A 24,933-nucleotide genomic window follows, 5' to 3' on the forward strand; every position below is an offset into this window, starting at 1 on the left:
GAAGTGTAAACCTTGCATGTCTATATCCAGTTATGTAAGACAATTGTTCATTAACCAGTGACAGTGTTGAATTGTTTTCATAAAATATCTCCAGCCCACATTGCAGTATGAGAACATCTTGAGTTTGTTTTTTAATAATAAGTTGCCTGTTTGGAAAAAGGAAAAAAAGTCACTCTCTAAGAAAGAAATCTGAAATGTCGATTGCTTTTGCACACAGTTTAAAATTGGCCAAACAGATGTTTGGTGGTGTTTTTCCCCCTTTCTTTTTTTTAAGGAAAAAGAAAACTTACAAACTCTACTTCCTGGCTGAATGGTGTGTGCCAAGTTTCAGCTCCAGGGAAAAAGAAAAAAAAAAATACAGCTGAATTGTAAATTCCTGACCATCAGCATTTCGAATGAGATCCTGACAGATCCTTGAGAAAAATAAAATTAAAAAGAATCATTCAAGAGTCTGAGAAAGTATATTACAATGTAAAATACAAGAGTGATTAGGCAGGGGTGCCACAGATCAATGCAAGTGTTTAAACCCAAAATGGAATTTGCCTGCTTGTTTTAAATTTGGTCCAGATTTTTTTTTTTTTTAGAGCTCAAGGTGGGCAGGGGGGGGGGATCTTCCAGATCTGTTGGACTACATTGTGCCCTGTGGAAATGATGGCAAGTGTAGAATGCACTAGGCTGAGGGAATCTACTTGAAAATGTTTGGTTAGAAATCTTGACTGTCTTGCATTTCACAGTATTCTGGACCTCCCACATTTTCCCCATGTTTCCTCCCTCCACAGGGCTTTACCCTGGCTTAGCTAATCTTGGTTAGCTGTTCCCCGCTACCTGTCCTGTCTTGACATGACCTTGTTTATGGTGCATGGCTGACAAGATCAAGGCTGCTTTCCATTCCGTCTTCATGACTTACTCCATCCTGCTAGCTTACATTTCAGGACCTGATTCCTGATTATGGAATTCTCTTCATTTTCTAGTCTGATTCCACACACTTTTGTATACTCTTAAGAGAGAGATGAGAACTTACTTATTTAATAATCCAGATGGACTGGTGGAAGCAGTTGTGAGTAGATGCTGAGAATGACTGCTAGGAAAATTAGATGGTAGGCTTATCCTGTTGTAATGAGTAAAATCAGATGGCAGGGTGTTAGGTTATAGGATTTGTATTTGCCTAAATATTATTTTTATGCTGACTGTAGATATATCAGAAGTCAGTTTGATCTAGTGCTTAAGATACAGGACTAGGAGTAGTAAAACCTGCATTCTAGTCCTGCCTTAGACACAGAAGCCAACTGCGTGACTTTGGGCCAGTCCTGGCCTCAGCCCTAAGAAGAAAACGATACTTCTGAACCACTTCTGAAAATGTTGGCAGGAAAACTACATAGACTGGTCCATATAGTTGCCAGGAGTCAAGATTGACCCAAAACATAGATAAATACATAAATATATATATTGATTGTGTAGTGTCCATGTAATTTTTGCTTTTATTTTAGCTTAAATGATCATTTTAACTGTGGCTGGACCATGCCCAGTGGGGGCCTTATTATAAATAAAATGTTAGTTGTTCACCTTGTTTATAAGGTTATTAGATAAGATGAAGTCTCCTTTGGGTTGATTTTGGTTCCGTGGGACTTCATGGACATGGCTGTGTAATGTTCTTGGCAGCATCTCAGAAGTATTTTGCCATTGTCTTCTTCTGGGTCTTTTTTTCAGCCTCACAGTCTAACTCAGTGTTTTTCAACTTCAGCAACTTCTGGCCACAGTCCCACTGGTTGTTCCCTGCCACACCATTTTCTTGCCCTTGCAAGACACATTTTACTACTCACCATTGTTGTTTCTTCTGCTGGGCACATGGGTATAATTTCAAGCAAAGCATTGGTCTGCAATCAACTGGCATTTGAACAATGTTCTAGAAAGATCACATGGGGCTCAGCAGCATCCTTGGAAATAAAGTTCAGTTGTGAGACATGCATTCGACATTGTATCGTGTTGGTTTGAATGAATGAATGAATGAATGAATGAATGAATGAATGAATGAATGAGAGGAAGGAAGGAAGGAAGGAAGGAAGGAAGGAAGGAAGGAAGGAAGGAAGGAAGGAAGGAAGGAAGGAAGGAAGGAAGTAAGTCTTCAGGACCCAAAGAGATTTATGGAATCTATGGAAGTCTCAGTTGGATACTTCTTAAGGGTGATCTTCTGATTATGGAAATTAATTGTGGTGGTGGTACTTTCTGATCACTTTCCTTTCCAAGCCCCTATTTATTCTAACTCAAGTTGATGTCTCCTCCCCCCTCAGTGATGTCTTCAAGCCCCACAGTTGGTTCTTCAAGCAGTTCCTCCATCCTTCCATTCTCCTCCTCCGTCTTTCCTGCTGTCAAACAAAAGAGTGCCTTTGCTCCTGTCATCCGACCCCAAGGGTCCCCTTCCCCAGCGTGTTCCACTGGTAATGGAAATGGGTTTAGAGGTAAGCAAACATCTATTTTCTTTTCCCACCATTCTCCCAGAACTTCAGCCTCATCCCTATATACCCCACAGGTTTTACTTCCTAGGCAAATGGAGGAGCATGCCTCAAGATGGACTTTGCACACAATTCTAATGTGCAAGCAATGCCTTAAAAATGATAGAGGAGTGTGGTAAGCAGAATTGTACCGATATAATCCCAAAACTATCCCTTTATCCTTCTTTGATTTTTCCAGGGTCCTCGATTACACAGAAAGCCAGTTCCTAGCCCTTTTTATCTGTGATGATATATGGCAGAGTAAGATTCTATTAGTATTATTCCTACCTGGTCAGTATAATATAAACCAGTGTTTCTCAGCCTTAGCAAATTTAAGATATGTGTTACTGGCTGGGGAATTCTGGGAGTTGAAGTCCACATATCTTAAAGTTGCCAAAGTTGAGAAACACTGATATAAACTATTATAAGAGGATGAAGCACATGAAACATCATAGAAATCAAGAATATGGTTTTGAATTATGCTCCTTTCAATCTGATATTTTTATTTATATAAAGGGGTATCCATAAGTTTCATTTTTTGGAGACAGACTGTGATTAGATTTATAAAAATTTCTCCCACTGTGAAGAACATCCATGACAAACCCCTCATACATAGGATGAAAGGATATTGTCCCTTTCTGATAAATGTCCCTTCTAGAATGTAATATCTTAGGTGGAGTTAGGCTCTTTTCCATAAAAAAAATGGGTGACTTTTTTTTTTTTTTTTGAAAGAAAATCTATACATTACCCAATCCCTTAACTTTACTATTGTCAGCCTTTTGAGGTAGACCAGATTAGGAAATCAAAGTTATGAATGCTAATACTACTTTTATTATAAGGCTACAGTAACAAAATGTTGCAAGTCTGAATACGCTTCCCCAATCATTCCCTTTATCTTCATGAGAACTAGGGAGGGTCAAATCTGAGATGCTTTTCTCAAATTACATTTCTGCCTCAGACTTAAATTCCTTTTATCTTACCATTGATTTGGTTGTGACTCTTCCTCCTGTTCCTCAAGGTTATTCCTACTACCCATTTCTATTATTATGACCATCAATGTACCAACTCAATCCCTTAACAGCTCTGGAGGACATAAGGGACAGTAAAACCTGTACAAAGACATGATATTGTGAGAGAAATACAAGCATGTATTTGTCATCCTCACCAAATAATTGATGATGATGATGATGATGATGATGATGATGATGATGATATGGGATTTCAATGCAAATTGATAGTCTTGGTGCATAACACACCAGATTTAACTGTGGTGGAAAAGAAGAAAGTGTGGATAATTGATATGGCAATACCAGGGGATAGTAGAATAGAAGACAAAGAATCAGAGAAGATCACAAAGTATCAAGATCTGAAAATCGATTGGCATACTGAGTGCCGTATCAAAAAGGCTTGGACAACACTTAGAAAATCTGTGCATTGACACGATTTCCATCTGTCAATTACAAAAGGCCACATTGCTTGGATCCGCACAGATATTACGTTGATATATTATGACATCCTAGGTTCTTGGGAAGAACTTGATTCGAATTGAAGGCCAACACCAGATAAAGAACTGGCAGCTGTGATTTCACGATGATCTGTATATAATAATAATTTTCAAAAAGTCAGGTTCTAATGAGATTACCAAAAGTGCATGAATTTAAGGTAATCTTTCATGAGATGTCAGCTTACAAGAGCTGCTGTTATACCAAGAGCTTTTGTGAGATCTAGTTTTCTCATATCTTGCAAGATCTCAGGTCACAATTGCCCAAAACCTGGGAGAGCAAAACAATCATTTCATTCCATTTCATTATTTTTTCCCTGCAGTTTATATGCTTCTTAATCCCCCCCAAAAGGCTCTAAATCACTTGCAAATAATGCAGAGGATAAAATAAGAACAATAACAAACAAACAAACAAAAAATTCATCAATAATGACAGTAATACCTTCCTATCTGCCATAAATCTGAGTGAAACGAATCATTGTTAACGCCAACCACCAACTGTAAGGAAGGATCCCACCATGCCATCAATCCCTAGCCAGTTCTTAGTGGCTTTCCTAAGTATTGGTGCTGATCTGACTTGGGGTGTTCCAAAGTCATGAATTAATATGGATGAATAAATGCATGATCAAATGAATTTGGACACCCAGAACATTGCATCAGAGAGTACAATAGCACTTGCAGCTGAGAAAATGCCAATCCCTGTTTTTAGAGAAAAGCTATGCCATATTTTGTCTCCAAAAGGTCATTACATAAGATGGATGGGAATAAAAAAATGGCTGTTATACATATATTTCAATTTGATGTACAAATGACTTATATGGGTAAATGCAGAAACACAACACTTTCACCTGCATTTTCATCCCGTTAAGTCTCTCCCTTTTTTCCATTTATCTTATTCATTCAGTCATTCAGAAAAATCATCACACCTTTAATTTTCCTATCTCTTCTCATTCAGTTTGATTAAAGGGAATTTGGTTTAGAAAATTGCAATGAAATTCTCATGAGTAGAGTCTAGATTTGTGTGTGTGTGTGGGGGGGGAGAATATATGTGAGTACCCTGTCTTTCACAACACTGTCCTCTCTCCTCTGCCATCTGTAGTCTTCTTGGCTTCTCATATTTTAATTCAATTTTCAAGGAAAGGTATCCTGTAAAAACTGTTTTCCAAACTGGCAAGTGTGGGCAGTGAATGATGGGAAAATGTGAAACAGGATCAGCAGCAGCTCCTCTACCACTCCCAACAGCAAAGGCAATTCAAAAACACCACCCAGAGAAATTTGAAAGAAATTCTCAAATCCCCTGAAAATAAGGTAGAAAAACAAAAGTCTTTGGTGAGGAATACACATTTTGGGAAATTAGAAGGCAGATTTTAATCTCAGTATGCTGTGCCTTTCCTGCCCCTCCTCCTCCCTGCCACCTCCAGCAGCCAAAAAGGTGGAATGGAGGCAGGGAAAGAGAGTGGTCTGTTATGTGACATGCTATAAATTGTATTCTCTAGCAGTACCATATTGATTTTTTTCTGCCTTCCCTATTTCAGTCAACAGAACGTAAAGCAGTCAGTTGACAGAAGTCTGTAGGCATTTCCAAAGATCAAACCTTTGCCAAGTGGGTAATATATGCCTTGGAGCTTTGCTTCAAATCTCAGAGGGGACACGATCTGCCTTGGTGCTCACTGTACAGATTGAGGCTGGCAAAGCAGAAACCAGCAGTTCTCAGGCTAGAGATGCTGTTCTGTCAACCTGCCACAATTGCCTGCCTTCAAGGCTACCTAGCTTTCCACCAGATATGATTAGTTCAGAAGCGCCAGAGGAAGAATCCTCCAGTTGAAACCCTTGAGAATATATAACAGTTCCTGGCATCTTTGTCTGGCTGTAGGCAGTCAACTATTGTGAGTGCAGCTTCATTCTTGTCTGCAATAAAGACTCTAATTTAGCTAAGCCTTCAGCGATTCTTCTGCCAAGTCAAGCTGAGAAGCTGAGCTAAGGGTAAAGTGTCAGAGTGTCACTGATTTATCGCTGTGTCCAAGGCAAAGTTTCCACTCAAAGGGAAACATCAGAGGGTGATGGATGTACTTCGTCCTTTTTGGCTGCTTTGCTTCAAGGCAAGTGGCGTCTGCCCATGTGCAGAAAACCATTGTAAGGCCAGAGATGTGGCCAAGGCAGAGCAAAGCAACTACTCCAATCTGAAAAGTTAAAAAGTAAAAAAACATTTTGCTTCATGGAACTGCTCCAGTGCAGTGATTCAGTCAAATCAAATCACTTCAAAGATGATTTGGAGGGCCCTAAAGTTGTCGCTTTCTCTGGGCTAAGTTACATGTTTATACTGGGGAGGGGGAGAAAACATAGGAGTTTCCTGGCTCCATCTCACCTAGTACTGACACTGGTGAGCTGCAACTTTCCAGAATTTCAGCAAGGAACTGATCCCACCTTCCCTGGAGATACTGGGGATGCAACCTGGAACCTTCAGCAAGATAAGCAGGTGCTCTACTATTGTATATGCTACAGAAAACATCCTTTTTCAAAATAGTGAGTATCCGTCTGGATGTAATAAAGTCTCCTCTTTGGTCAGGAGGTTGATAAGTACCTACCAACTTGGGCTAGCCCCAGTAGTGATCCAGATGTTTATGTGTTCACCACCCGCCTTTCTTTCTGGCATTATATCATACTTCTGAAGCCCAAAGCAGCATAAATCCTAGTGAGATAACTAGAGTGTTGTGTCCAACTTTCCATCTCCCACCTTGAACACAGGGTAGAAATATAACTAAGGTCTCTGCTTCTCAGTGGTCTGTGTACCCAACTAGAGCAAAGCAAAAACTAACCCCAGTCTTCTTCAGAATCATGGGGCTGAGGAAAGGTAGGCCGTGCCACTGTTTAGCTCCATGGGTAAAACATGGGGCTCTTCACACTTGCTAGAAGTGACTTGAGCATACCCCAGGACAAACCTAATAAATGAAAGGATGGATTTTTGCATTTAAAAAAACAATCAAGGTCAATGATACTGTTAGCGTTGTTTAGCCATGCCACGTATGTAAAAACTGATAGTAATAGAATGCCATTTAGTACAATTGCTGAGAAGGCAACAGCATGACGGGGTGTGTGCATTCAAGACCTACCTGCCAACTTCCTAGAGATACCTCCTAACTGGCCATTGTGGCCAGAGGATGCTGGACTGGGTGAACAGTCAGGATTTTCATCTATTCTGCATATCATTTGCATGCTTTTGTTACCAGTCCTTGACAAAGAACGTGCTGCTTGATGGTTCTCATTAATGATACACAAGGAAGGAAACCCATATGGAACTTGGCTCCCTGAATAGTGTTGGAAAAGACACATGGATGCCCTTAGATAACCTGTCTAGTGCCACGTGTTCCTGCTTCTCACTCCCCGCATGCCATCTGCTGTATATTTTTGCTCTGCAGCCAGCAAGGTAGGCAGGAACAGTAGGGCTGACAGCACCCTCCTCTTGATCGGCTCCCCCAAATTGATTGCAGGTGTCCTGATCAGAGAAGCCTGGCACTGATTTTGTGTTGGACATTGAGCCGGCTTACAAGTAGTGTGGAGAAGATGTAATGTGACGTGACACGAAGCAAAGTGATGAGTACCCCAGTGTCTAATCACCTCCACACAGATGTAAAGCAGCAAATCGGAAACTGCTGGAGCTGTGCAAATGGCTACCTGCCTTTGCCTGTGGCTACTTTGTGTATCTAAGCAGGGAGATTGTCCCTACGGTTTCTGATGTCTGAACTCTGAATGCTGTTGCTTCTCTTGCTGTAATAACCCCATCCATTTGTCAAGAGAGAAGGTAGCCCTGGTGGGTCTCTGCAAAGCTTTGCTGTGATTCTATTCACTTTTTAGTCAAGTTTCAGAAACAAAAAGCTTTCCAAATCAGATTGGCTATCTAAATCAGACTTTTTGAACCAGACCCTCCAAACCAGATTGACAATTTGGATCAAACTGCCTTCCACAATTTTAATAGGACTTTCTAAATCAAAGCAGCTTTATAGATTTGTGTGGAAGAGGTCATGGGAGGGTGAACAGGAGCACACAGTGCTGTTTTGTTCCGGCTTCGTGTGCAGCAGGACAAGGCAGGAACAGAATTCTGAAGTTGTAAAATGGACTGGATCACTTTAGACTGCAGGATGGAAGGGGGATTAATGGCTGCAGTTAATGATCTGGTCCCTGCATTTGCAGAGCATACTAATTGTAGTTAGTACAGGTAGTCCTCATTTAGTGACTGCCTCATTTAGCAACCATTTGCATTTACGATGGTGATGAAAAAATAACTTTATCACCAATCCTCACATTTATGACCTTTGTAGGTCTGTAAAGCAAAGGAAAGCTGAAATAAGATCATAAGCACAGTCGCAGATTCACTTAGCAACCGCTTCACTTAATGACCAGGTTGCCAGTCCCAGTTGTGGTTGTTAAACAAGGCCTACCTGTATTAATGTTCATTAATGTTTTGTGTTTGGTAAATTCTGCTGTTGGGCTAGTTTATGTTTCAATGTATGTGCAAACCTAGAAAATGTCTTAATTCAGTAACCAATTTAAGTGTGAATGCAACTTACAGGTTTAGGTATGGGTGTGTGTATTGGTAACTATTTCTACTGAGATTGAGAAGCTAATCTGAAGTCTGAATTAATGTGTTTTTAAAAAATCATCTGTTTATTTGGGTTTGCATTGGATGTGGCTGAACCCTGAAATCATAGAATTAAGCCAATTTGGGAATATTTGGGGGAAGTCCAGTTCAAACCAAGGCTCCTCCAAAACAATGCAGATCCAAACCTGAAACCCTCCTGATGGTTTAGACATTTAGAAGGAGATAAAGCCACAGGTAGTGGGTATGTAAAAATTTATATCTCTTTCCCTATTCATCCATCCATCCATCCATCCATCCATCCATCCATCCATCCTCTCCCTATTCATCCATTCAAGGGAATTGCCAGGAGGGAGAAAGAAGAATGCTGTTTTGTGTCAGTTCACTCTAGTTTCTAATCATACTGAGCTTGTTCAGGTCTGTTCCATATCAACCTATCATCAGGATCCATATAAAACAGTCCATACCCACCCAAAATTAAATTTGAAAAATATTAAGTTCCTTTTTTAAACATTGCTGAAATATCATGAGATCCACAACATGAGGGTAAGATCATGGAAATCTCGTGATATGGGGGGAGATGATCAAACTATTGCACAGGATTACATGTAGACCCTCTTATTAACCAAGATGAAGTCTCCTTCAATTCCATGCTCAACTCCTGATAATTTCGTGAATCTGTCCATGTAGTTTTCTTGGCAATAATATGGAGCTATTTGTGATTGTCTTCTTCTGTTGGGTGGTTTTTCAACTTCCCATTCTAGATAACAACTCTGGGAATTCCTGGTGATAATCCATCCAAGGACTAGCAAATCCAACCATACTTAGCTAAGGTCAAAGATTGCCTGCCACAGAATTTTGTACTGCATTATTGTTAATGATGGTTACACATCTTAAAGTTCAAAACTGAGACAGAATAGAAGAGAAACTCAAAACAGAGATCATAATAAGAGCAGATTGGGAGATCAGAGCAGACTTTAGTAAGAGGGTGGATGGCAGAAAGATTCATCCCATCTGAGATAGATAGATATATAGATATATATCTTTCAAATGCACATTACCAAAATGTATAGAAGAACCAGAATGACCTTGAACACTGAAATCCACAAATTTAAATAGTACACAAAATCGTATTTATTAGGGTAACATGCATTCAGAATGCTTTATGGTGGGAAAAATTGTTTGCAAAGAGTGGTATAGTAATGTATGATTTTGTCCCAAATAGCAAACTAAGATTGCTTACCCGAGTTCTCGGTTTGTGGTTTAAAGTGCTGCAATGTACTTCTTGATAAAATCCATTTTGTGATAGAAGAATACAACTCCTTTTAGCTTATGATGTTGCAATTACTTGCTAGCTTGGTTCCAAGGATGTTTCCTAGGAGGGAGATTAATTTACTTCCCTGCTACCTCTGTTGCTTGAATTGGCAGCTGAAAAAGCAGAGAGCTCCTTGCCTTTATCTGCAGGCATGTAGCAGGCAAAGGGATCACATCTGGAGTAGGCAGGCTATGCATCTCCCAATAAAATTACTTGGGGCCTGAGTGGTCCTACCTTGTGGGATGCAGCAGGAGGTGAAAGCTGATGAAAAGCCTGGAGGCACAGTCTGGAGAAGCTCCTTGTCAGTTTCACCTCTGCCGGGAGTCCAAGGGAGTTGAAACTGACAAGAGACATTTTTCTGGCTGGAGCTTGATGCCTGATGAGGCTCGGGCTAGAGAAATCCCAGATCAGGAGCTGCTGTATTCAGTTCCCACTATTCCTCCCTCCCTCCCTCCCTCCCTCCCTCCCTGGATTTTTCAACATATAGGGAGGTTCAAATAATGGAAGTAGATACTAATATAATTAAATAATAGGAGCAGAACATAGTTTCTTCCCCATATACTCAGCCCAGTAGCAGAACAGTTGATGATCTCTCTCTCTCTCTCTCTCTCTCTCACACACACACACACACAGAGAGAGAGAGAGAGAGAGATCCATCCATCCATTTCTGGATTTCTTCCAATTTATTTTTTTCTTCCAATTTTAAAAAGTGGACCCTTTTGGTTCAAAAATTAGGCTTTGAAAGCAATCCTGAATCTACTGCCAGATGGATCTACTCCTGATCTATTTTCTACCTGCCTTCATGGGCATCCATTAAACCTTGAGGTTTTGTTAGAGTGGCAAAGTATCTGTCCCCCTGATGTTACAGTGTAAGCATTGCCCTTTAGGTGCATGTAGGCTGCATTGCAACCATACACAAAAGGGGTTGAGTTTGCATTGTGATATTGCAACACACATATTGCCCCCCTTGTCCCCCACCAGTTTTGGGAGCTGGTAGTTTTTCGGTAAGTACCAAACCATTATTACCACACACATCACCATTGCAGGAAAACTATGTCCTTGCACCAATCATAGTTGATTCCTAGGTTTCCCATCAGCATAAGAAAGTGAACACTGCCACAAGTGGCCACAGCACTGAGATATGCATAGCCTGATGGTGTGAAATAGATGCAAAATGAAGCCATCACATGGCTTAGTGTTTCTCCACTGGATCCAGTGAATTTAGATGGGAGAAGTGCCAAATATTGAAAGAATAGCTCTGGAATTCCACAGTGCTTCCACAAGTACATTTTATAGTCATCTCAACAAGGCTTTTACAAGGAGGAAAGAAACATTCAAGACGTGATGGTGTTAGTAATGAAAGAAATTTGAGAGCTGATAGAACTTGAGCAATGCATGTCCAAAGTGATCGTGTATCTTGTTACCAAACCAAAGCTGTTTTTTTTTTTTCCCAACAAGTTACGTGAGTATCCCTCAGAGGCCTTTTCAGAAGAAGCTTATGAAAGGAGGAAGTGTTACACACCATTGCATTTTCTTCTTTAAATAAGTATGCCTGATTTTTCAGAGGGCTTAACTCTCTCCTGTTTTCATTCCTGAGTTTGGCTCTTGAGAAATTTGATTGCCTCTGGAACCGTGAGTCTGCCCTAGTGAATGTCCAAAATATTGAAAATCAACCAGTTCTCAGTGAATGCCCCCCAAATTCAGAGACATATCAATGAATTCTATAAACAAAGACTTCCTCAAATCAAGCTGGACTTCTGATGATTGCACAATGATGCTTGTATAATTTTCTTTGAAAAAATATGCTAGTTTGTCATTGCCTTCTATGTTCCGCCCCCCAATCTGAAGCTTAGTCTATAACTCTGGAATTTCCTTGTAGTTTTCCATCCATGTACTAAATGCTCCCACCTGTTATAGAGATGAAAGCTGACAGTTACCAAATCTGAGTATTAACAACTAATATGGCCATATTGGTTCATGGTGGAAAAAAATTGAAGTCCATTGCTGCACAATTCCTTTGCTGGGGTGAATTTTAGATAAAACTGTTCAGCATTTACCAAAGTATGTCAGAAAGATGAGTAAAATGCCTAGGAATCCGAGGGCATACACCAAATGAGATAATTGGCATTCTCATTTGAATGTCAATATTTAGCAAATGCGTTCTGCACTGCAGAAGGAAGTCTGGAGGTTTTTCAAAACCAATGTGAACATGGGAGCACTTTCATTAGCATGTTACAAAGAAATGTATTTAACATCTGATTTTGGTTAAAGGCTGTTTTGTAGTAATTACTTGGAGGTATCCCATATTCTGAGGACCTGGAATTCAATAGCAGCTTCTGGCCTTCTCAGGCAACTAACAAAGGCCCATAGGTGCTGAAGGATACAACAGTTGCCTCCCTTCCGCTGCACATTTTCTCTATTCTTCAAGAAACTTAAACCCATCATTTTAAGTTTCTGAAGCCATACTACCTCATAAAATTGTGGGAAATCAACCCTGGTGAGCATCTCATAGAAATCTACCAAGATCTTGCCAGAGTTGCTATATGCTATCATGGCCAATAGACTTAACAGAGGGACATTGATTCTGGGGACAGACAAACAGCTCTTCCCCAAAGCCCACTTTGAACATGGTGGCAGCCTTTATCTATCCTCAGAAATTCACTTTTTTTACATTCCCACCTTTCCTTCCATTCTTTCATTTATCTGCATCTTAAGGACAGTTCTGCTCAAATTTTCATTTTTTTCCTTTTAAATAAGGAAAGAAACAAAAGTTCCTTTCTCAGAGAGGTGTTTATTAGTATTATTAAAAACATATGCCTAAGATGTGCACCTCATCTTAGCTTCTGGATGATTTTTGACAAGTTTAATCAAGCATTTCATCTGATAATGGCTGCCTTTGGAGGTTAATACAAGACAGCTCACCTCCAATTCTTTCTTCCATTTCTCTCCAATAAAACAAAATAAAAGAGAGAGAGAGAAGGGGATCCCTGTGGAATAATCACTGCAGTTCCTATATTCCCCACTCATCACAGAATGCCTTGTCCCGCATTGAACCACCTTTATTGAAAAGTTACATCGATTCAATATATAGTAATACAGGCAAAAATAATTACAGCTTTGCGAGTGGTGTAAGACCTTAATCCGAAGCTCACAAACATTCAATAAAAAGTAGTGCAGACTGGGAAATAGGCTTTTTGACAGCAGAGCCCCAAAGGAGGTGGGAGGAAAGAGCCTCCAAGAACAAAAGCGAAGCTACAAAGATCCACTAAGTCACCTTCTCCTATATTGGGATTTGAACATTTTAGAAATCAATTAATATTCCTTCCATTATTTTATAATTGAAGAAGCCATGTATTAGAAGGGGATTTATGTCAGTGAAGGAAGTATCCAGCTGGCCCAGAGCAGTTGCTAAGTTCCTGGTCTTTCATCAAAAATATCCTTCCTAGTCTTAATCACCCATACCTGTTTAATGGACATTTATTTTCTTACCACCTCTCATTCCATAGGAGGAAAGCAAATTTCCCCTAAGCCTTTCCCTGGAGGAAATCCAAGAAGAGGTCTTGCCAATTTCTCTGCCCACCACTTTGACTGAGAATGTTAAAAGGCCACTTTGGACTGGAGAAAGTTAAAGCTGAGAAAACAGGGAGTACTTTCCACTGCCCCTGCCCAAGAGTTGAGGCGGGATTTAGTACGAAGCCCAATGTTGCTTATGCTTTGGGGGGATTCATATTCATTCTGGTCAACTAGCTTCACAAATCTGAAATTCAAATTTTCAATCATGAGGATGTTCCCCCACCTGCCCCCTCATCCTCTTCAGTTTATTTTCTTTTGAGCATTTTTTAACAGCTCTTTCTGTCTGTGTGTGGGGGGGATGTATGTTGTGGATTTCTGTATATGATTGTATTATAAATTTGAGAAGGAAAAAAAAAGGCTGACTATTAATTACTAATCCCCCCCATGGTTACCCAAAACTAATAAAAGGGCTGAATAAATCCCACTTGTCTGCCAGCATGTCCTTTTTTAATTTTTTTAATGTCTGAAGAGGGCTAATTTAGTATTTAGCATCCAAGTTATTCATAAGTCAAGATGGAATATAACAAAAAGGTGGCATGTCTCCTCTTTCCCATGTCAGAATGGAAACAAACAGTGCAGTCTTATAGTTGTTTACTTAATTGGGAGTAAGTCCCTCTACATTCCACAGGGTTTCCTTTGGAGTATGCAAATATAGGATTGCATTGTAAACATTAGAGGCTGTTGAAAACCTTGAAACTTACACCTAAAATCAAGGAAGAAGGGGTGCGTAGAAAGTTCCCTGGGTGAAAAGCATGTGTGAACATTTTCAGCATCAGAATGATAGGAAAATCAGTGTTGAAATACATTAGGATTTATAAGGAAGAAGTAAGAGTGCGTGGATCTGTTTGTCTATCCATGCATTCATAAGAGAATAACTCTAGAGTAGACTGTTTTAAATCAGATATACACACTTTGCTAGTTTCTTTTAGAAACTCCAGGTGTAGGTTTATGTTTGCATAGCTATGCATTTAAATCAAATGAACATTGTATGTTCCAATCGGCATGCTCCTATTCTCATCGTGGTTCTCACCTTCTGGACTAGTGAAAGTTTCTGAACATTTAAAGGCACAATCTGGTAAGGAACAGGTACAAATGACTGAGGCTCGATCTATCTTCATCGGCTTCCACAGGAGAGTCAAACAACCAAGATGGCAGCCAGAACCATGCCCTTGAAGCCCCGCCCTTCTTTATGATGTAAGTTATAAAAAGGCGGGACTTCAATGGTATGGCCCCAGCTGCCATTTTGTTTGAAACTCTTCCTGCCCCCTTGCCAACCCTATGAACTGCATTATTTCTGCACGTTTCTGTTTTGAAAATGTAAATATTGTCTTGTTTTTTTTTTCCCCAGCCATGACTGGTCTTGTTGTACCTCCAATGTGAAAGAAGAGAAGGCATTCCTGGGATTTCCTCCCTGCCCCCCCCCCTTTTTTTTTCTACAGCACAAAACTACTTATTTGTTATGGAACTTTAAAAAGGAAAAAAAAATATGAAGCACTAGAAGCGCAGTTGATGGGGGAAGCCATGTGCCAGAAGAAAAGGAAATTTTATAGAGATGCTGTTCCAAGTTGGAGATATCAATACTCAAGAACATTTTTTTAAAAAATAGGAATTGGCCAAGATCCAGATGTATGCAGGTTATGGGATTGAATCTGGAGCACAAGCTTTTTTCTTTTTCTTTTCTTTCCCTGTGGACTCAAAGCCTTCCTAATGTTTATAGAAAATTAAAAGAAGGAACAGATTGGCCAACCATTCAAGCTTGATATTTTGGATACTCTTTGTTTTACTTTGTAGGAAAAAAAGTTGAAGTTTCTATTTTCTATGGAGCCTTTCAGATACCAATTTAGTTTATGCAGAAAAAAGAAATCTCAAAACAGGGTACCAGCATGAAAGACTTTCCTATAAAACTGATATGCTGATATGAATGGTGGAATGTGGACGTATGTGTGTATTGACTTATAGTTTAATCTCTTTTCAAATGGAAAAAATGTAAGATGTTTTACAATTATTTAAATAAATAAACTTGTAAGTTATTGTATGTAGAGGTAGAAATTGAAGACTTTGGGGGGACTTCTTTTTTGGGGGGGGGTCTCCTATTGTACAATGAAAATTGGCAAAAATGCAGCAACAATTTCTTAACGCTACAATCTCTGTTCAGTTCTCTCCTGCTCTTTATGAAACCATTTACAAAAATGTCTCAAAATTCTTCACCAAGGACTCATCCACAAGCTTTTTTATACACACAATGGTATATATATATATATATATACATATATATCTCTATATATATTAAAATATAGGACCGTCGTTAATGTATGAATATTATACACTTTCTCATCTCTTGATTCGATTAAGGTTTCAGGTATTGGCGTGAATTGTTTCCTTTCATACCTTTTCTCAGTAACTATGTGGCATGTGTGAGCTTTTTAATCAGGTTTTTGTATCAAATCGTCTTCATTTTTCAGGTTGCAGTTTGAGCAAGAGGGAACAGTAAGGCCAGTTTTTTTTATTTTTTATTTTCCCTAGTTGGTTGCTTTTCAGGTACTGAAAGCAAAAAAACGTTGTGTTGCAAGAGAACTTTGGCCCTGACCTTGGAACGTGAGCAATCGCCAGTGAATGTTGTGAGTGCTCAGATGCTAACTTAACGTTCACGAATGTGTCCTACCTTGGGGGACGTTTGTAACATTTATCCAGGATCATCCATGTTCATGTCTGAATATCAATAGTCCTCAATTTCATTGTAAACATATAGGCAAGAAGTAATCTGCACATTCTGAATACAGTGTAGGAACAGAAATTCTGCAAAACTTACTCTCTGGCAGACCATTGATTTCATGGGTTTGGTATGAAGTGATTATTTTGTTTTCTAAAGACGCCTCCAATTTGATGGAGGGACAGGTTCTGGGCATGCAAATCGTAGCATATGATCAAAGGTCCCGCCATTGAAATAAATGGGAAAACCTACGTGCCCAAGATTTCCATATATGCCTGCTTTAGAACTTGCATGGATCTTTGAATCAGGGCAGTGTCTCTCGAAATGCTCAAAGCATGTCTTGAATCCACTGATCCATAGCTCCCACTTTTGATGTGTTGATTACTGATAAGCACTGTTTTATGAATCGTTAACTTTCCTAAAACCTTCTAAGTCATCTTCTGTTGCTGTCATTGTAACGATCTCTATCCAAGTCCCATATGTTGATAATATGCCTATAAAATTTATCAATCACATTATTGGTTTTTTTTTTTTTTACAATATACTATTTATATATGTACCTGTATTTTAAGGTGAAATCCAAATTTCTGTGCACCCAATGAGGGTAACTGTGTTTTTTTTCCCAGGGGAATAAAAACATTAGTGTTTTCCCATGATGATTGTTGTTAAAGTTCATGATCCCCCTTTTTAAAAAATTGAATTAATGCCAGGAAGATGAGTTCACACATGGATGTATATTTTAAAATACTATAGCCGTGGGAACATTCTCTCTCTCACTCTTTCTTCATTATATTAGACAAATTAAACTTGCTATCATGAATCAGAAGCCATGATATTTACCCTGTTATTATGCTGAATGTTTCTAAAAGTTGAAGTAAGAGAGAGAGAAAAAATATCAAAAAGAGAAAAAAAGCGGGCAGGGAGAGGAATGGATGTTTTACCCACTATTGGCTTCACTCCTATCCATTACTGGTTTCAGCCCCTCACATCCACCACTGGTATTTAACAATGGCCCTTCAGAAGTATGGACCTGAATAGAAAAAAGCTGTCCAGTTCCAGTTTATGGGGATCAATTAAATATTATAAATCAAACTAGCCAGCTGTGTAACAGACATTCACATCAACTTTGAAATGACAAAGGATGCAGTCCAAGTATGACTTAGAACAGTGTTTTCTGAACTAGGAATCTAGAGATCTATGGTCTTCGGCTCCCACAGTTCTTTGAAATATCCTCCCAACAAAATTGTAGGATTTTGCCAGGTGTGGGGTTGGAAGGGAAAAATTTGAAAATCTCTTTTATCATATACCTCCACTTTTTCATCTTTTCAATTCTGTCAAAACTCTTTTTAGCTTCCTTTCACATACTTCCTCTAGTTGAAACTGATGTCACCAAGTCAGATATTCACAAATTTTAAAAATAAGCATGAAAATACAGTGTGTGCATGCTATCTGTGTGCTCTGTGCATTTTGGGCACATTTTCTCCTAGTACAGACTTTTGGAGTGGATTAAAAAATATGAAAGGAGCTTTCTCAGTGGCCATATGAAATATACATTTTGCTGAATAGCATTTGCCAGAAACTGGGACAACTTAGTAGAGAAAAGTTACTGTTTTCAAATTCTGTTTATTAGGGCCATCCAGTTGGTGTCAACTTTTAGCAACCACATAAATCTATCTACAGGATCACTAAGATTATGTGACTTGATGGCATATAATCTATCATCAGTTTTACAAAGAAAGAAATTAATGGACCTTGGGTCAGATCCAGAGTAGGGTTTTTCTTTTCTTTTTTTATTTTATGGACCAGAGTACAGCAAAGGGTAATGTTCATGTGTTCTGACTGGAGTTCTAGAAAGTGATTTGATCGTGGCCCAGTTCCTATGTCACAATATTAAATACAGCTACCCTGTGTGGACTCAGAAGCCATGATTTCCTCAGATGACCCCATAGCAACGTTTTTACATACAAGGAAGACAAGCCAGATATTGCAAACTGTACAATAATTGCTTAAATCAAATCTTTATTACAGCCATAGACCAGCATGAGAAAGGTGGGGTACAGTCCTCAAAAAAGCATAAAAGATACATCAAGAATAAAAATAAAAATCTAAAAAAATATGAAAAGCTAGAAGATGTAAAAGGTATATAAATTAAAAACTAAAGGCATATATAAAAAGTGAGAATCTAAAAGAAGGGGTAGGAGCATTAAGTCGGTGTAGGGGAGCATACCAGTCAAGTTACAGAGCACTCTAATATGGTGAAGTAGGTGCTCATTAAATCTAGTTTATAGAACAGATAATCATCCAATGAATTCTGAGTGCTGCTGCACAGAACTGAGCAACACTGTATGTTGTAGCAGGGTTGGTATCTGAAAGCAATAGGGTGGGGTACAATTGTCCTCTGCACCTGGGTATTGGCAAAGATGCGAAGACTTCAAAGAAGCCCAAATGGTTCAAAGTGTTCTATTTTCATGCATCTTTCTTCCTTCTTCCCTCCCTCCCTCCCTCCCTCCCTCCCTCCCTCCCTCCCTTCCTTCCTTCCTTCCTTCCTTCCTTCCTTCCTTCCTTCCTTTCTTTCTTTCTTTCTTTCTTTCTCACACACACAAAAAAGAGGTGCAGATATTGAAATCACTGTGATTATCTGAGGATCATGAAGGTTCCATTTTTAGATTTTGGAATCAAGAAAGTAGCTTAGATCTATTGGCAATGGGTTTAAAAAGCTGGTTTGCACCAAAATTACTGGCAAGGAAGCACAGAGAACTCTGGCATGATTACAGCAGCAGAGGAACACATGCGGGAGAGAGAAAATAAACCAAAATTTACTTCCAATACATCAAGATAGAGAGCTGGCAGCTGCTGATCTATCAATTCAGCTGGATATCAGCAAGGCTGCCTTGTGGTAATATCTCAGTTTAGCCAGGGTTATCTGAATGTGTTTGAAAATAACGGAAAGTTGCTGGTGTGTATTTGGGATTGCCTCACCCAGTGGTTGTATTTGTGTGATAGATAGAAAAATATAGTTAATAGTTTATTGATTGATGAGTCCTACAACCATATCAAAGAAAATAAAATAAAGGCAAAATGCAAGGTCTACATCCAGGATAAAATAGGTAAAAGAAAATACAGTTATAAAGTACATATGTGCTACATACAAAGAATCAACATTCAGATAAATACATCGCCAGTACATGACACCCTGATCTGTTCAGTATAACGGATTCTTAGTTGAACTGCCTTGTCTATGAACTTAGCAGTTCTGCTAACAATGTACCATATAAGTTAGAGCTCAGGAGGAAATAGGGCAATCTTTGGGATTGCTTCACCCAGTGTTTGTATTTGTATGGCATGTTATGCTAGAAACCTTCATTAATAAGCCCGAATGCTCAGCAACATGGCCTCCATCTGTATCTGTTTAAGAGAGAGTTCAGCCCCCAAAGCCACCATCTTAACCTAAACGCTCCAACATCAAATCTAAGATACATCATGGGTGTATATGGAGAAGAACTTTAGCCAACATGTGACTGAACCTCAATTCTCCTTTCAAATTTGCATTGTTTTGAAATACCCACAAAATCTGCCCATTAGCTAAAAGTATGCAAAACAGAAAAAAAATAGACAAAAAGACTATATTAAGGAAAACTTCAGGAAAATGCAAGAATGCACTATTTATTTATTTATTTGTTTGTTTGTTTGTTTGTTTGTTTTTCAAATTTAGTCACCTCCCATCTCACTCAAAGAGCGACTCTGGGCGATCTACAATAAAAATAAGAATAAAAACCAATAAAAATTCAATAAAAACAGTGTTCATAATACATTCCAAGGAACTGATGGTATATAATAGGTTATCGACCTATGGGAACATCTTCAGTGTGCCAACCACCCCAGGGTTGGTTATTCCTCCTCAAGCCTCACACGATGTGGAGAAACATACATGAAAATAGTTCATTAAGATTCTGCAGATGATCTGAAATGTTCAAGAGTGAGAAAATAAACAAAATCAAACGTCACAATGAACTGGAAATGCACATCCCAAAAAATGCAGCTAAATTCATCGACATGCACAGGCGCAAGGCAGAAAATTTGAAATCAACCTGAAATGATCTAATGGCATGATACAGTTCCATATATAAAACCTGAAAGTTATCTACAATAATGTTAACATAAGAATGAATACCTTGGGGTGATGTGTGGGGTGAGGTTCTAGCCTGTAATGGTAATGCTGAGCCATGGTTTAGCATTATGTAAATATACCTCAACCTCATATATATTTCCATTTCTTTCCTCCTCCAGAATAGCCACAAGCAGATAAAAATATTTTGCTTCCATTTTCCATTAATTCCCTTTTAGTCTAATGTCTGAACCCTGAGCTGTTTTTAATTTGACCATGATTACAGCTTAAGAATACAATTAGTTTTATGTCTGAGCAGACATGCTGAATAATGGAAAGATGGAATCATAAAGTTGGAAGGCGTTAGTTAAGCTAGTGAGCCCAGCCCTATAGTATTTTCCAACTTTCTAGTCCAACTGAGTTTTTAGGGTATAACCCTATACTCCAACCTTCCAGATATGTGGATTTTAACACCTGGAATGCTCAGCTGTGGTCATGCTGGAGTCATTGCAATACATGAGGAATGGTGTTCAACCCAGCTGCCTCAAACAGAAATATTTTGAAATAGCTAGATCATTTCTCATCCTTTTAGCTGAAGTCATGCAGTGTGTGTGCATGTAGCTAAAACAGAAGAGTTCATCTTTACTGGCTCACAGAGCCCTTCATGGCATGGGCCCTGGTTATTTGAGGGACCACCTCCACCCGATTACGTCTACCTGTCCTATCAGGTCTGACAGAAGAGGTCTGCTGCAGGTCTTGTCTGTGAAAGAGTTTCATTTGGCAGGAACCAGGAGCAGGCCTTTTCTTCCATGGCCCTCACCCTGTGGAACATCGTCCCTGCTGAGGTGAGATTGGCCCCATCCTTGACATTCTTCCAGAAGTCCCTTAAAACATGGCTGTGTCAGCAGGTCTTGGGATCTCAAGGAAATGGTGATTTCATGAAATAACTGCATTGTTTTTTTAACATCAATTTTCTCCACTAACTTGTTATTAATAATACTGTTGATATCTTTTAATTGTAGTTTATAACATTTGAATTTTATTATTGTTTTTATTTTAAGCCACCTAGAGTCACTTTATTGTGAGATGAGTGGCTACATAAACTGATAGATAGATAGATAGATAGATAGATAGATAGATAGATAGATAGATAGATAGATAGATAGATGTGAATTCTTCAGATTATTTTATCACTGATGGAAAATGGACCCTTCCAGCCCTGAAGAATCAGCTTCTTTGCACACATAGGAGTTTTTTGCACATATAGAAACATGCAGTATTCAGTTCCATCATCTTCCTGATAATTTTCAAAGCAATGGTACATAATACAAAAGCATCAACAAGCCAATGAATCTTCCAGAACAAAGTTAATTTGTGAAACAATTTCCTTCCTCCCCCCCCCCTTGAAATTTTGGGCTGGATCCATATTTCCTTATGACAGTAGAATAATCCATGGGAACCTGATCCTCAAATTCAGGCGGTCTGCTAAAATATCTAACTTTATTTATTTATTTATTTATTTATTTATTTATTTATTTGTTGCTGTTGTTAGTATCCTCACTACAAAGGTATTATTATTAGATTTTTAATTATTATTAGTTGATTTTTATCCCGCCTTTTCTTATAAATATAACTCAAGGTGGCAAACATACCTAATATTCCTGCCTCCTATTTTCCTGCACAACACCACCACTAAAAATTGCTCCACTCAAAGTTTAAAACCTCATCGAAATTCAGCTGCTTATGTTTCATTGTTTTTCATGGGCCTAATTGGGGCAAACACTTCGTTTCTCAAACAAACACATTTAGTTTTCCATTTTAACTTATCCTCAGGAAGTCAAAAAAGCCAGGAAGCATGAATGAAAGGATGAACTAAAGCAACAACAAACCAAATCAAATCTTTATTATGGTCATAGACCGGCATGAACCACAACAAAGTAATGGGAGCTAGACTTTAAATATTGCTTCTTCCTGTGGGGCCTTGGTGATTCAGGAGCCCACTTTGGACTCCATAATGCCAACTGATGTGAGAGATCATAATGCATAATTCTGCATTCAATTCATTTAGGATTTTTTTTAAAAAAAAAAACCATACATTTATATGGAAACCGATTTGTAAGATCTATCCAGAAGAACTATTGCTGTAGCACTGACAGCAGCAAAATCTAGAGTCCATCTTTCTTGGATCAAACGTCTCTACAAAACAAAGAAATATTTGTGTGTGAAGAATGGGTCCAGCTAAAAATGTGTTTGAATGATGCAAATAGAAAGGAGAGTTACTTTATTTTAAAGAATTCTCAGTGGCTGGATGGTAGAAGAATCATTCTGTCAAAACAAAACCAAAAAAAAAAAAAATGCCAGCAGCAGGGAAATTTAAGTGAAAAAGAACAAGATACATTTCAAGGGGAAAAAAAGAATATTTCCTGGGCAATGTATGTTAAAAACTACACAGGCCAGAGGAATTGGTAGAGAAAAACTCTGTCTGTTGGAGAAAATTATGAACAAAAAATAGATGTAGATTATAACAAGCAGAAGAATGATGGAACAGAAAACTAGACTTCTAATGCAGTAATACATAAAATAAAAACTGAGTAACACAGCAGAGATCAGACAACACATGGATGGAATTTAAAAGTCTAAGAATATAAATTATGTGAAGTATTTATACAAAACCAAACGTGTACCAAGGTGTACCTCTTTGGTCCTGGAAGAAGAAATATTCCTCTTCCAATGACATCTAGCTTTGAGTTACACTTGGGCTAAGTAGAGTCAGACATGATCCAGGATCTGGGAATAGAGACATCTTCAGGATGGTCAAAAAAGACCAGATGGCAGTTTTAATCACACAATCATGGCTACAATTGTTACTTTTTAGACCCCTCTCCCTTGTGAATGCTGTCTGGGAATCCTAAACTGTAGGAATAGACCATAGTTAGGATTGAAAGACAGGACGCTGGCCAGATGTTAGGGCTAAGGCAGAACATGCCATCGCTTAGTGTAGCCTTCCAGCATGGATGCCCATAAGCTATGAATGACCACTTCAGTTTCATTCACCCAATGGCAATAGAGGGTAAAACTGATAGGAGTGATAATCCAATATATCTGAAGAAGGCACTAGATTGAAAAAGGTGGTTTGCAAGACCCTGTTGCTTAAACAAACCCTAACTGGAAGAGGATGATCTTTCCATGTTTTTCCTGCCCAGGAACATCCAATTGGCAACTCAAGAAAGATCAGAGACATGGGAGGAGAGGAGGCGAAAAAGTCAAGATGACTGCTATGACCATACAATTGAAACCCTGCCTCTTTCTTACATGTTCAGCAAACACAATGTATGGGGGAAAGGGGAGGGAGCTTTGACTGCTGTCATGGCTGCCATCTTGACTTAATTACACCTCCTACGGACTTAAAAAAGAAAACTAAAAATCACCTTCCATAATTACAGAGAAGAAAAGGAAAGTTGTGGTTCCTTGTAGGAGGAAACCATCCCTTTGTATAAAGGAAAATTGTTCCAGAAATAATATTAATGTGAAGATATGGATGATTATTATCAGAACAAATTTGAGGGGAAAATCTTAAATGCCTAGACCTCCTGAGCACAGGCCTAATCTTGCTCCTCCTCTGTTAAGTGGAGATCTGATTTTTCAAATTCAGGGAGTTCATATCATGACTCATTTAGCCTTAAAATACCTGCAAAAATCCACTCTAGCTCTCTGCCCCTCCTTGCTTGCACACATGCGCGCGCACACACACACACACACTGCTCTAAGAGTTTGTTTTGGTCAGACTCGCATTCCACATTAATCAGTGGTGAAACAGTAGCCTCTCTTCCAGCCACTTATGGGGAATAGCAAGGGAATTGAGAAAGCAGTTCAAATATTTAACTCAGTGACAATCTACAGCTGCTGGGAAGGAGAGAATCTGAGGGCCTCTAATCACAGCAAGCAATGGATGTGGAAGTGTCTCATTAGCTGTACTGGCAGGACTAGATTAAACTGACAGCTGAGGGGCTGTTGAGGAAGGGTGCAGACAGAAAGGGCACGAAATACCTTGCAATTGCGAGCTAGAAGACATTTGGGGAAAGGTACCTTCCATTTGGCATGTGGAGCAAGGGGAAAACAAAACCCTATCCCAGGATGAGATTCTTAGTGGGAAGTGGCTTTAGTTCCCAGACTGCCAAATCATTGAGACAGAACATGGTAGAACATGTGATACGATACACGTGCACACACACACACACACACACATACATAGAGAGAGAGAGACCAGGGGGCAATGTTGAGAAAGATCTTCCCTGCCTTCTATTTTAGAGAGGTGTAAACAGAGCTATGTATGCTGGAACTTGGGACAAAACCCAAATCTGGAGAGAATCACTGCAATTTGGAATACATTTTAGCTCACTCATGATAGGACACATGGTTCTAATCTATCCTGCTTCCATTCATAACCTCTGGTCACAATTTCCCTTTTCACAGAATCATAGAATTGTAAAACTGGAAAGGACCAAAAAGATAATCTAGCCGAACCCTCTGCAGGAGAACCATTGAAGCCATCCATGAGAGGTGGGTGTCCAATCTTTTCTTTAAATCCTCCAGAGATGGAGAACTCACAAGCTCTATGGTAGACTGTTCTACTGTTATATACGTCT

General features: G+C 39.0%; 1 protein-coding gene across 1 annotated transcript in view; it reads left to right on the forward strand.

Annotated features, from left to right (window-relative positions):
* Positions 1-16,815, forward strand: part of EBF2 (EBF transcription factor 2) — a 237,515-nt gene extending 220,700 nt beyond the window's left edge. Inside the window, exons 15-16 of the mRNA XM_088151946.1 lie at positions 2,289-2,456; positions 14,821-16,815. Of these exons, the coding sequence (XP_088008072.1) occupies positions 2,289-2,456; positions 14,821-14,852 (200 nt within the window). The 3' untranslated portion in view covers positions 14,853-16,815. The remainder of the gene's footprint in view (positions 1-2,288; positions 2,457-14,820) is intronic.
* The last annotated feature ends 8,118 nt before the right edge of the window (positions 16,816-24,933 follow it).

Source organism: Python bivittatus, unplaced genomic scaffold (genome assembly GCF_059951505.1).
Source record: "Python bivittatus isolate LINGU-HERP-01145 unplaced genomic scaffold, Pbiv_v1 ctg000680_np1212, whole genome shotgun sequence".
NCBI lineage: Eukaryota > Metazoa > Chordata > Lepidosauria > Squamata > Pythonidae > Python > Python bivittatus.